Source organism: Nerophis lumbriciformis, linkage group LG28 (assembly GCF_033978685.3).
Source record: "Nerophis lumbriciformis linkage group LG28, RoL_Nlum_v2.1, whole genome shotgun sequence".
Taxonomy (NCBI): domain Eukaryota; kingdom Metazoa; phylum Chordata; class Actinopteri; order Syngnathiformes; family Syngnathidae; genus Nerophis; species Nerophis lumbriciformis.
In genome coordinates this window covers 25,946,961-25,961,078 of record NC_084575.2, presented here as the reverse complement: position 1 = coordinate 25,961,078, position 14,118 = coordinate 25,946,961, and the positions used below count along the sequence as shown (strand labels likewise).

Here is a 14,118-nt window from a genome sequence, read left to right as displayed (position 1 = left end):
TATATGTTTTTATCATATATACAATATATAACAAATACCATGTACAATATTACAGTATGTGTAACAGCTGCAACATTAAATAGAGAGTAGATCCAGCAGAAAATGTGCTGATGATACTAAAATATCAAAGTACCGGTAGGGTAATAGATCAAATCACCAGTCTTCTTGAGAATCTTGATTGATTCCCAGGCTTCTTCTTACTGTCTAATTAAATTTCAATTTCTCTGCAAGTCTGACAATAATGGCTCTTTATCATTATGAGTCAATCCTGCCATTGACTCCAGCTAGACGATTGTTTGATTTCCTTTTTCACAATGGAATGTGGTTTGGATTAGGGCTACACGATATGGACGACGTAATTCCCGAGCGTGGCCACCGCTGCTGCTCACTGCTCCTCTCACATCCCAGGGGGGGTGGAACAAGGGGATGGGTTTAAATGCAGGGAGTAATTTCCCCACACCCGGTGTGCGTGAGTCTATCAGTGTCAGGTTCAAACACTGATGACATCTATTAAAATAGACGAGAAGCAAGGAATCATGCAGAGACAGAGTTAAATTATTAATAAGGAGATACGTTTTTTGGGCTGTATTCTACTTACAGATCCAAACTACGTTCTAAAAGTCCAGGCCGCGTGCTTCCTCTATTTATTTGGGAGGTCCCTGTTTACATCACTGAAGCTGTCGCTGAGGGAAGGGGGTAATCTCGACAGCTCCAGTTAGACACAATATATGATTATACAAAAATGCAAATGTATTGACGCTGGTGATATCGCCTTGTCTCTGCTCTGTCTGCGTCACAGCGGTGTTAGTCCTCGGCAGTCAGCAGGCCGTTCCTGGACACAAACACTGATACCAGACTGGCTTGCAATCTTTTGGATTGCCAGCTTTGCACAGACAAAGAAAAATACCACTTCCGCACAATTGACAGTAATTATAGCAACGGCCCTTAAGCATAAAAGTTGTGTGATAATATATACATAATTATTCTAACAATCAGTGGTACTTTAACTTTAACTTAAGATACTAATGATGTAAATTTGTCCCACGATAGTTTTTTTTATTACCATCGTCTTTTTGTGAGTGCATTTTTTGACGACACAGTCTAGCGGTGTCCTGCAAATTTGACAGCGACGAGTGAACCTCCGCATAGTCAACTCAATTTACAGTCCTCACTGTTTCATGCACATATTAAATCACTATTAGGATGAGGAATGGTTAGAAACGTCATCCTGCACACCATAGGAGGGTACAAAAAGCCATGCTAACTGCTAAGCTAGAGCTCTTGAATGTAAACATGAGTGGGCGGAGTGATACAAATAATGACAATAACGATTCCAACCATCGTGGTGTCAGTGTATTGTCAATACTGCAGTGATTGGCTCGATAGTCCAAGAGTCGGGACCCGGGGTGGACCGCTCGCCTGTGCATCGGTTGGGGACATCTCTGCGCTGCTGACCCGTCTCCGCTCGGGATGGTCTCCTGCTGGCCCCACTATGGACTGGACTCTCACTATTATGTTAAATCCACTATGGACTGGACTCTCACAATACTATGCTAGATCCACTCGACGTCCATTGCATCCGGTTTCCCCTAGAGGGGGGGTGTCACCCACATCTGCGGTCTTCTCCAAGGTTTCTCATAGTCATTCACATTGACATCACACTAGGTTGTGAGTTTTTCCTTGCCCTTATGTGGGCTCTGAACCGAGGCTGTCGTTGTGGCTTGTGCAGCCCTTTGAGACACTTGTGATTTAGGGCAGTCGCCAGAAGAAAGCCATCACTCCAAATTACTTTGCTCCAGAAGTTTTGAGGCTTGTCTCTGTGGTGTTTGGCGTAATGTAAGCGGGATACTTTGTGACATTTGCACAGAAATGGCTTTCTTCTGGCGACTCGACCATGCAGCCCATTTTTCTTCAAGTGCCTCCTTATTGTGCATCTTGAAACAGCCACACCACAAATTTTCAGAGAGTCCTGAATTTCCAGCTGAAGTTATTTGTGGATTTTTCTTTGCATCTCAAACAATTGTCCTGGCAGTTGTGGCTGAAATCTTTGCTGGTCTACCTGAATCCCTCATTTTCCACTTCTTAATCAGCATTTGAACACTGCTGATTGGCATTCTCAATTCCTTGGATATCTTTTTATACCCCTTTCCTGTTTTATGCAGTTAAATTACCTTTTCTCGCAGATCCTTTGACAATTATTTTGCCTTCCAATGACTCAGAATCCAGAAACATCTGTGCAGCACTGGATGAAAGATGCAATGGTCTGTCAGAAGCCCAGAATCTCACTGACCTTTTATACACACACATTAATTACAAACAAACATGTCACAGGTGAGGATTGGAACCTTGATTAGCCATTCAAACCTATTTGTGTCAACTTTTGTGCATGTTATCAGATCAAAGTCACTGGGGTATGTAAACTTTTGATCAGGGTCATTTGGGTACTTTCTTTTGTCATTTTGATTTAAAAAGAGTAAACACAGTTGTTTGCCAATACATAGCTTCACACAACCATTAAGCATGAGTGGAAGAAAGGTTTTTGTGTTATCATTCATATTCTCTAAAGAATGGCCAATAAATCAGAAATTCTCCAAGGGTATGTAAACTTATGAGCATGACTGTATATATGTATATATATATATATATATATATATATATATATATATATATATATATATATATATATATATATATATTGCATTTTTTTTAACATGCCTCAAAACAGCAGCTTGGAATTTGGGACATGCTCTTCCTGAGAGAGCATGAGGAGGTTGAGGTGGGTGGGGTTGGGGGTGGTTGAGGTGGAGGGCGGGTTAGCGGGGGGGGGGTGTATATTGTAGCGTACCGGAAGAGTTAGTGCTGCAAGGGGTTCTGGGTATTTGTTTATGTTGTGTTACGGTGCGGATGTTCTCCCGAAGTGTGTTTGTCATTCTTGTTTGGTGTGGGTTCACAGTGTGGCGCATATTTGTAACAGTGTTAAAGTTGTGTATATATATATATATATATATATATATATATATATATATATATATATATATATATATATATATATATATATATATATATATATATATATATGGTAACACTTTAGTATGGGGAACATATTCCCCATTAATTAGTGTCCTATTAAATTGGCTATTTTTAAGACCCTTCTTAAAACCCATTTTTATTCACTGGCTTTTAACCCAGCATGAGACTTTGAACTGTTTTTAGCTTTCAACTTTTTGAACTGTTTTTAACTTTTAAACTGTTTTTATCTAACAAACTGTTCTTAGGGTAATTTATATTTGCTTTTTAAATGTGTATTTTTATTTCTGTTTTAAATGTTATTTTTTAGTCTGTCCTTTGCCTCCATTTCTTTGTGGTGTACAGCCCTTTGTTTTTCAACTGTGCTTGTCTTTAAAGGGCTTTATAAATAAAGTTGGTATGGTATGGTATGGTATGGTATTAAAGTAACAAAGAGATATTTGGACACTAGGGGAACATATAAGGGTTAAGGTTAGGGTTAGCTTTAGGGTTGGGGTTAGGGTTAGGGTTACTAATAGGCAATAAGGGTTAGGGTTAGGGTTAGTTAACGCTTAGTTAATGGCTTACTGGTTGTATAACAAGGGCATGCAGAATAAGGCATTAATAAGTACTTAATAATGACTAATTAAGAGCCAATATGTTACTAATTTGCATATAATAAGCAACTCATTAATGGTGAACATGTGTTCCCCATACTAAAGTGTTACCATATATATAAGTACACAGACCGGCCCCCGACCAAATTTTTCTAACCCAATGCGGCCCCCGAGTCAAAAAGTTTGGAGACCCCTGATTTTGTGTTTAGTAAGAAAAAAAAAACCTCAACTCTTATGTGACCACTTAAACTCCAACAAATAACAAATAACTTCACAACATGCAGTGTGTCCGTCTTCTAATATGTATCAAGGATGCAAGGCAGCAGTTTCTCCACCTAAACCCCCCACCCACCCACCTTGCATGTCCTCACATATTACTCCATTTCAATATAAACATGCGTGGAATGCCACAAGTCTCCTTAGGCTTTCCCCCCCCCCCTCATTTCTCGCTGTGTCTCTTCTCCTGGTGTAGCACAAGTAATTGCTTTTGTGCCTTAGGACATATTAGATCGGCGTTTGCAAGGAATATGCTGAACTGTTTGGCTTTCCTTCACAGGGCCGGATACAAATCGAAAACGGGGCTCTTTCCATAACCGCGTTAAACCTGTCCGATTCTGGAATGTATCAGTGTGCGGCCGAGAACAAACACGGCATTATTTATTCCTCTGCCCAACTAACAGTGTTAGGTAAGTTGTCCTCTTTGTGTTTTTTACTCCATTTATATGTCTGTGTGTTTGATCATTGACTGAGATAAAACCAGGCAGCCACAGTCTGTCAACTCATTTGATCTAACTATGGGATGCGAAAGACTGTCTCATTTTCCTGTCAGGTGTTTCATCCTATTGATTTGGATACTGCAAGACCAAGGCTTTGCAACATTGTTCGTGCATATTGATGACTTATTGATTTGGTTACAAGCTTTGATTCCTTTTACTAATGACTTACATCTGAAAGACGGCTTCTATTCTCCCTCGATAAACATGACAGGGCTTAATCAAGCCTGACAAAATGCGATGATGCTTGCAGACACTGTGAACATACACTATGTTGCCACATTGGCCACCTGCCTTGACTCACATATGAACTTGAAGTGCCATCCCATTCCTAACCCATAGGGTTCAATAGATCGGTCCACCTTTTGCAGCTATTACAGCTTCAACTCTTCTGGGAAGGCTGTCCACAAGGTTATGGAGTGTGTTTATAGGAAGTTTCGACCACTCTTCCAAAAGCGCATTGGTGTTGGTCGAGAAGGCCTGGCTCTCAGTCCCCGTTCTAATTCATCCTAAAGGTGTTTTATCGGGTTCAGGTCAGGCCAGTCAAGTTCATCCACACCAGACTGTCATCCATGTCTTTATGGACCTTGCTTTGTGAACTGGTGCAGAAGAGGAAGGGGCCCGCTCCAAACTGTTCCCACAAGGTTTGGAGCATGGAATTGTCCAACATGTTTTAGTTCCTTTCACTGGAACTAAGGGGCCAAGCCCAACTCCTGGAAAAACAACCCCACACCATAATTCCATCCATCCATCCATCCATCTTCTTCCGCTTATCCGAGGTCGGGTCGCGGGGGCAGCAGCCTAAGCAGGGAAGCCCAGACTTCCCTCTCCCCAGCCACTTCGTCCAGCTCTTCCTGTGGGACCCCGAGGCGTTCCCAGGCCAGCCGGGAGACATAGTCTTCCCAACGTGTCCTGGGTCTTCCCCGCGGCCTCCTACCGGTCGGACGTGCCCTAAACACCTCCCTAGGGAGGCGTTCGGGTGGCATCCTGACCAGATGCCCGAACCACCTCATCTGGCTCCTCTCGATGTGGAGGAGCAGCGGCTTTACTTTGAGCTCCCCCCGGATGGCAGAGCTTCTCACCCTATCTCTAAGGGAGAGCCCCGCCACCCGGCGGAGGAAACTCATTTCGGCCGCTTGTACCCGTGATCTTGTCCTTTCGGTCATAACCCAAAGCTCATGACCATAGGTGAGGATGGGAACGTAGATCGACCGGTAAATTGAGAGCTTTGCCTTCCGGCTCAGCTCCTTCTTCACCACAACGGATCGACACAGCGTCCGCATTACTGAAGACGCCGCACCGATCCGCCTGTCGATCTCACGATCCACTCTTCCCCCACTCGTGAACAAGACTCCGAGGTACTTGAACTCCTCCACTTGGGGCAAGATCTCCCCCCCAACCCGGAGATGGCATTCCACCCTTTTCCGGGCGAGAACCATGGACTTGGACTTGGAGGTGCTGATTCTCATCCCAGTCGCTTCACACTCGGCTGCGAACCGATCCAGCGAGAGCTGAAGATCCTAGCCAGATGAAGCCATCAGGACCACATCATCTGCAAAAAGCAGAGACCTAATCCTGCAGCCACCAAACCAGATCCCCTCAACGCCTTGACTGCGCCTAGAAATTATGTCCATAAAAGTTATGAACAGAATCGGTGACAAAGGGCAGCCTTGGCGGAGTCCAACCCTCACTGGAAACGTGTCCGACTTACTGCCGGCAATGCGGACCAAGCTCTGGCACTGAGCATACAGGGAGCGGACTGCCACAATCAGACAGTCCGATACCCCATACTCCCTGAGCACTCCCCACAGGACTTCCCGAGGGACACGGTCGAATGCCTTAATTCCATAATTCCACCAAATTTCACACTCGGCACAATGCAGTCCTAAATGTACCTTTCTCCTGGCAACCTCCAAACCCAGACTCGTCCATCAGATTGCCAGATGGAAAAGTGTGATTCATCACTACAGAGAACGGGTCTCCACTGCTCTAGAGTCCAGCTTTACACCACTGCATCTGACGTTTTGCATTGGACTTGGTGATGCATGGCTTAGATGCAGCTGCTCGATCATGGAAACCCAGTCCATGAAGCTCTCTGCGTACTGTACGTGGGCTAATTGGAAAGTCACATGAAGTTTGGAGCTCTGTAGCAACTGACTGTGCAGAAAGTCTTTGCACTATGCGCTTCAGCATCCGCTGACCCCTCTCTGTCAGTTTACGTGGCCTACCACTTGGTGGCTGAGTTGCTGTTGTTCCCAAACTCTTCCAGTTGACAGTTGACTTTGGAATATTTAGGAGCGAGGCAATTTCACGACTGGATTTGTTGCACAGGTGGCATCCTATGGCAGTTCCACGCTGGAAATCACTGAGATCGGCCCATTCTTTCACAAGTGTTTGTAGAAACAGTCTCCATGCCTAAGTGCTTGATTTTATACACCTGTGGCTGGGCCAAGTGATTAGGACACCTGACTCTGATCATTTGGATGGGTGGCCAAATACTTTTGACAATATTGTGTATTTTTGATTTCAAAGGCATACTTGCCAACCCTCCCGAATTTTCCGGGAGACTCCCGAAATTCAGCGCCTCTCCCGAAAACCTCCCGGGACAAATATTCTCCAGAAAATCTCCCGATTTTCAGCCGGAGCTGGAGGCCACGCCCCCTCCAGCTCCATGTGGACCTGAGTGAGGACAGCCTTTTTTCACTACGGGAGGACAACAGGGTGACAAGAACTAAATCATCCAGACTAGAGATAAATTGTATTATTATGTTTATCTTACCTAAAAATAAATAGATATTTATTAATTAAAAAAAAAAAAAAAAACTAAGTACATTTTTACTATATTTTGCTAAAAACATCAAAATTAATTGTATTTTTATTTTTTATTTTTTCTTACTCCTTATTACATCCAGCCATAGAATTTTACATTAAAATAAACATATTTGAAATAATTAATTTTAAATTATCATAATAATTCATTTAAAATGACGATATTTAATTATTAAAATAATTGCTTGTTTATCAACAACTTTAGCATTTTATTCATTACATTTTGAAGCTCTCAGAAGCCAAGTTATGTTATATTCCTTAATATTTATTTATGCAAGTTTGAAGTATCAATTATCCAAACACAGTTTTGTTTGCATATTTTCAGGATGTAGATATATATATATATATATATATATATATATATATATGTATGAAATACTTGACTTGGTGAATTCTAGCTGTCAATATACTCCTTCCCTCTTAACCACGCCCCCAACCACGCCCCCCCCGACCACGCCCCCACCCCCCCACTCCCGAAATCAGAGGTCTCAAGGTTGGCAAGTATGTTCAAAGGCGACCTACAAATTATTTGAATCATCATTCACAACACTTCCTTGTTGTTTAGATAGTATGTATTGAATATTTTTTTAGTGTTTTGCTCCACAGTCAATTTTATAAACCTTTTTTTGGAGTCTGTCTGCACTGTTTTCACTGAGGTTCCGCAGCCTCCGTAGCAGAACCTCCAGGCTCTGTAACAGCTTCTTCCCTCAGGCCATAAGACTCTTGAACGCACCATAATTATCCCCTCAATTCCCCATAAAAAAGGATTAACTCGCTGGAATATAAAGACAATATAACATACATCCATAAACCTGGATGCATATGCAAAAGTGCAATATATTTATCTGTACAGTAATCTATTTATTCATATCTGCACCTTATTGCTTTTTTATCCTGCACTACCATGAGCTAATGCAACGAAATTTTGTTCTTATCTGTGCTGTAAAGTTCAAATTTGAATGACAATAAAAAGAAAGTCTAAGTCTAAGTCTAAGATGTTCGATTCTGAAGGCGTTCCCGGATTGCGAATTAATTTACGCTCCACCCTATCCAAAACTATCATAATTTATCCTTTTACACATTTTAGAGGGGAACTGCATTTTTTTTGTAATATTGCCTATAATAAACAACCCAATGAGAGACAAGAACACATGTCTTTTTAATGGATTCTAACTCGCAAACAAATTTAGATAAACGTCAGCTCGCAATGGAGCAAATGGGAGCTATGATGTCATTGCTGTAACGACGGGGTCGCATTTTACTGCGCGGATCGTTCTCCCAATATGCAGCAGGACCTCCGGAGGCGAGGTGCAGGTAAGAAATTGATTTACTGTCCATGCAAATCATGCAAAAATACAAAAAGACCGAAAAGCGTGCCGTGGCGTGGGAGCTATGGCGAAGCATAATATTGCAAAACAAAACGGCAGATAATATGTCTTACCTTATACGCACACCATAATAATACTCGTATGTTGAAGCAGATCAAGCAGCTTCATAGCTTACCAAAGTTGTACTAAAACATTTTGATAGATTTTTGAGCGCCGTGTGTAATGTTCTATATTTTCAATGGAGCATATAAAATGTTGGTGTTGTTTACTTGAGTCACATTGCAGTCTACACGTATCTCTTATGTGTGACTGCCATCCACTGGTCGCACTTATAGTTTCACCATGTACCAAATAAAATAGCTTCGAGGTCGGTAAGCACAATGAAAATTATTCCGTACATTAGGCACACCAGGTTTTAAGGTGCACTGTCGAGTGTCAGGTTCAAACACTGATGACATCTATTAAACAAGACAAGAAGCAAAGAATCAAACAGAGACAGAATTCAATTTGGACTGAGGAGAGAAGTGTCGACCTGTAACCTCTTACAGTGTCACCCACGCTCTGACGAAAAAGGTTTACGTCTCCTCCTTTATTTGGACACTCCCTGTTTACACAACAACATCTGCTTCTAAAGGAATGAAGAGTATGTAAACAGTCATTGTTTTTGGTCACATTAACACAAAATAAAAAAGATGCCTCGGGCTTGGGCTGGTCCTGGCTTCAGCCTGGGCAGGTCTTGGATGACAATAGATAACCCCCTCCCGTCTCCTCCCATCGTACACAATGGAATTTTCCAAGCCTTTGCTTGGTGCAACAAAGACAGCCTCTTGTCTGTTCATTGGGAACTCAGAACGGAAAGTTTTTTGGTACAATTTTTCTGACATCGAGTTTGGAGAAAATTAAAGGATTTTAAGTGCGCTTTATAGTCCGAAAAATACGGTAAATGATCATCAGTCCCCTGTAGATATTTGGCCAAATAGCCAAAGATGCGCAGCGACTCACACAAGGCCCAATGGTTGATACTTTCATGTTGGTTTGGCTGATCTGCAAATATTCACCTGTCTTTTCTCTCTCCCTTCCCCACTCAGCGTCAGCTCCCAGTTTTTCTAAAAATCCATTAAAGGCAGTGCTGAAAGCTGGCTTCGGTAGCGAAGTCACTCTTGAATGCAAGCCTCAAGCTTCACCTCCAGCAATTAGCCTGTGGAAAAAGGACAACGAACCGCTACAGAGAAATGAAAGGTAGGAAAACGGTGCATCTTCCTTGCCGATGTCGTTCACCTTCACCGTGGGGGGACGTGTTTGAATAGTATATTTGGCATCTGTGCAGATGCATAAGGGAGGAGATAATGAGCAAGAAGGAAAAACTAATGAAAGCAGAGACAGAGAGAGAGACAGGCATCCTTCTTAGCTAATACTTGTTGCGCATCAATTTGCGCTCTGCTTGGTATCTGTAATCAAGATGCAAGTTAACCCTAGATTCACTGGTATAAAACGTCTACAAGATGCTAAAGATGCAGTCAAAAGTTGACATACACTTGTAAAGACCATCATGTAATGGCTGTCTTGAGTTTCCAATCATTTCTAAAACTCCTATTTTTTTGTGATAGAGTGATTAGAGGTTGTTGGTCACAAAAAACATTCATGAAGTTTGGTTCTTTGATGAATTTATTATGGGTCGACTGAAAATGTGACCAAATATGCTGGGTCAAAAGTAAATATACAGCAATGTTAATATTTGTTTACATGTCCTTTGGCAAGTTTCACTGCAAAAAGACGCTTTTAGTAGCCACCCACAAGCTTCTAGTTGAATTTTTGACCACTCCTCATGACAAAATTGGTGCAGTTCAGCTAAATTTGTTGGTTTTCTGACATGGACTTGTTTCTCCAGACGTTTAAGTCAGGACTTTGGGAAGGCCATTCTAAAACCTTCATTCTAGCCTGATTTAACCATTCCTTTACCACTTTTGATGTGTGTTTGGGGTCTTTGTCCTGTTGGAACACCCAACCTCCGGGCTGATGATTTCAGGTTGTCCTGAAGAATTTGGAGGTAATCCTCCTTTTTCATTGTCCCATTTACTCTCTGTAAAGCACCAGTTCCATTGGCAGCAAAACAGGCCCAGAGCATAATACTACCACCACCATGTTTGACGGTAGGAATGGTGTTCTGGGGATTAAAGGGGAACATTATCACCAGACCTATGTAAGCGTCAATATATACCTTGATGTTGCAGAAAAAAGACCATATATTTTTTTAACCGATTTCCCAACTCTAAATGGGTGAATTTTGGCGAATTAAACGCCTTATTCGCTCTCAGTCACATCGGGAAGCAATCCGCCATTTTCTCACTTTCGTCGGTGTGTTTTAGAGGGTGTAACAACACGAACGGGGATGGATTCAAGTTGCACCAGTGGCCCAAAGATGCGAAAGTGGCAAGAAATTGGACGGAATTTGTTCAAAATACGAGGCTGTGGGGAAAGCCGACGAAATGGTCAGTCGTTTGTTCCGCACACTTTACCGACGAAAGCTATGCTACGACAGAGATGGCAATAATGTGTGGATATCCTGCGACACTCAAAGCAGATGCTAACAAGAACTCCGAAACTGGACAGATCAGCTTTCAGGAAAAGAGAGCGGATGAGGGTATGTCTACAGAATATATTAATTTATGAAAACTTTATTCATTACTCGCGGTTTTACGTAAATTATTATACATAAACTGTGTTTACCAGTAATTTAGCTTAAAAATGTTTATTTTTTTCAATCATTCGAGTACATTCGGGTAGTCTTGTGTAATGCAGTATTTTGTGTCTATTTAGGTATGGTTAACCTGAGTGCTGAAATTGTGGAAAAATATATGTTCTTAGCGCGCCTGAAATGGGCTGTCTGCACTCTCAAAGTGCATGTTGTTGCCAAATGTATTTCATATGCTGTAAACCTAGTTCATAGTTGTTAGTTTCCTTTAATGCCAAACAAACACATACCAATCGTTGGTTAGAAGGCGATCGCCGAATTCGTCCTCGCTTTCTCCCGTGTCGCTGGCTGTTGTTTCGTTTTCGTCGGTTTCGCTTACATACGGTTCAAACCGATATGGCTCAATAGCTTCAGTTTCTTCTTCAATTTCGTTTTCGCTACCTACCTCCACACTACAACCATCCGTTTCAATACATGCGTAATCTGTTGAATCGCTTAAGCCGCTGAAATCCGAGTCTGAATCCGAGCTAATGTCGCTATATCTTGCCTGTTCTATCCGCCATGTTTGTTTGTATCGGCATCACTATGTGACGTCACAGGAAAATGGACGGGTGGTTAAAATCAGGCACTTTGAAGCTTTTTTTAGGGATATTGCGTGATGGGTAAAATTTTGAAAAAAACTTCGAAAAATAAAATAAGCCACTGGGAACTGATTTTTAATGGTTTTAACCCTTCTGAAATTGTGTTAATGTTCCCCTTTAAAAGCCTCACCTTTTCTCCTCCAAACATATTGCTTGGTATTGTGGCCAAACAGCTCAATTTTTGTTTCATCTGACATCACATGGACAAAGATAAGACCTTCGGGTCTTATCTTTGTGAAACTTGCCAAGGGACATGTAACCAAATATTAACATCATTGTATGTATACTTTTGACCCAGCAGATTTGGTCACATGTTCAGTCGACCTATAAAACCAAACCAAACTTCATGAATGTTTATTGTGACCAACAAGTATGTGCTCCAATCACTCTGTCACAAAAAAATAAGAGTTGTAGAAATGATTGGAAACTCAAGACAGCCATGACATTATGTTCTTTACAAGTGTATGCAAACTATTGATCGTGACTGTACATGCAGTCTTCACAAATAAGGGGATTAAAGTTGACATGTAATTGTGTTCCCCTTTATCAAGGCATGCAAATAGATTTTACAGCATATGATCACAGTGGTTACAGAAATAAAGGCCTCCTTTTTGGTAGATATTATTACTGCAGCTGCATTGCAATAGGCAACAAACTCCATGCAGACAATCAGTACACTGAACGCATCACTCATCCCTGCAAAGCGGTTTCTAATTTATTTGGTTGTCTGTCTGACGTCTTCGCGAAAACAAAGGAAGCCTAATTTGAGCCACTGAAAGGATGTCACACACGACTGAATAAGGAGGAAAACCCAAGCAAATCCAAATCAGAGGTGGACAAATTTAATCTTCAGCCGCAAACACTTCTGTTTTGATTAGAACAGAGTGCCAGGATTCAAAAACACATTTAGACAAACACAGACACGCGCATCTGTTCGAAGGATGAGTGAAAATAATAGGAACAAAACATCTTGTCAAAATAGCATTAAGGCTTTTTTTCTACGGGCTCCATTGAAAGCTGCACCCATACTTTCAGAAAAAAAAAAAACGTGTACAATTCCCAAGACGACCCACATTTAGCACACTATATATACGTAACCTTTCAAGGTAAAAAAAAATGTGTGATGGGGGGGGGGAAACTGTACTGTCGGAAAAAAAACAGTAGGACCACGGGAGCAGAGCATCTGAGGAAGATAAACAACAAACTGACTTGCACTGCGATGGCGCTTCCGTTGTACGCGTCTGTGTCGGTGATGGTGACAAGATGCCAGATTATTTGACACAATTAGAAACATTTTAAAAACACTTAACACAAACTAATCAAAGATCAACGGGGATCCCAGAATGCATTGTGTTAGAACATGGGTGTCAAACACATTTTTCTTCAAGGGCTATATTCAAGCCTAATTGGATGACGTGTGAACCGGACCAATACAATCATACATAATTACCTATAAATAACAAGTGCCTGTTTTTTCCCTTTTGTTTCCATGGAAAGAAGTATATCAGACACATGGAAAATTGAGCACATATTGCATACTTGCCAACCCTCCCGAATTTTCAGGAAGACTCCCGAAATTCATCGCCTCTCCTGAAAACCTCCCGGGAGACATATTCTCCCGAAAATCTCCCGATTTTCAGCCGGAGCTGGAGGCCACGCCCCCTCCAGCTCCATGCGGACCTGAGTGAGGACAGCCTTTTTTCACGACAGGAGGACAACAGGATGACAAGAACTAAATCATCCATACTAGAGATAAATTGTATTATTATGTTCAACTTACCTAAAAATAAATATATTTATTAATTAAAAAAAATAAAAAAACAAAATACTTTTTTACTATATTTTGCTAAAAACATCAAAATTAATTGTATTTGTATTTGTTTTTTTTCTGACTCCTTATTACATCCAGCCATAGAATTATACATTAAAATAAACATATTTGAAATAATTGATTTTAAATTATCATAATAATTCATTTAAAATGACGATATTTAATTATTAAAATAATTGCTTGTTTATCAACAACTTTAGCATTTTATTCATTACATTTTGAAGCTCTCAGAAGCCAAGTTATGTTATATTCCTTAATATTTATTTATGCAAGTTTGAAGTATCAATTATCTAAACACAGTTTTGTTTGCATATTTTCAGGATGTAGACATATATATATATATATATATATATATATATATATATATATATATATATATATATATATATATATATATATAT

At 41.0% G+C, this 14,118-nt stretch overlaps 1 protein-coding gene across 1 annotated transcript in view; it reads left to right on the top strand.

Annotated features, from left to right (window-relative positions):
- The window catches only part of cntn3b (contactin 3b), a 156,014-nt gene that overhangs the window by 94,921 nt on the left and 46,975 nt on the right, over positions 1-14,118 (top strand). The window contains exons 9-10 of the mRNA XM_061923961.1: positions 4,180-4,309; positions 9,642-9,792. Of these exons, the coding sequence (XP_061779945.1) occupies positions 4,180-4,309; positions 9,642-9,792 (281 nt within the window). The remainder of the gene's footprint in view (positions 1-4,179; positions 4,310-9,641; positions 9,793-14,118) is intronic.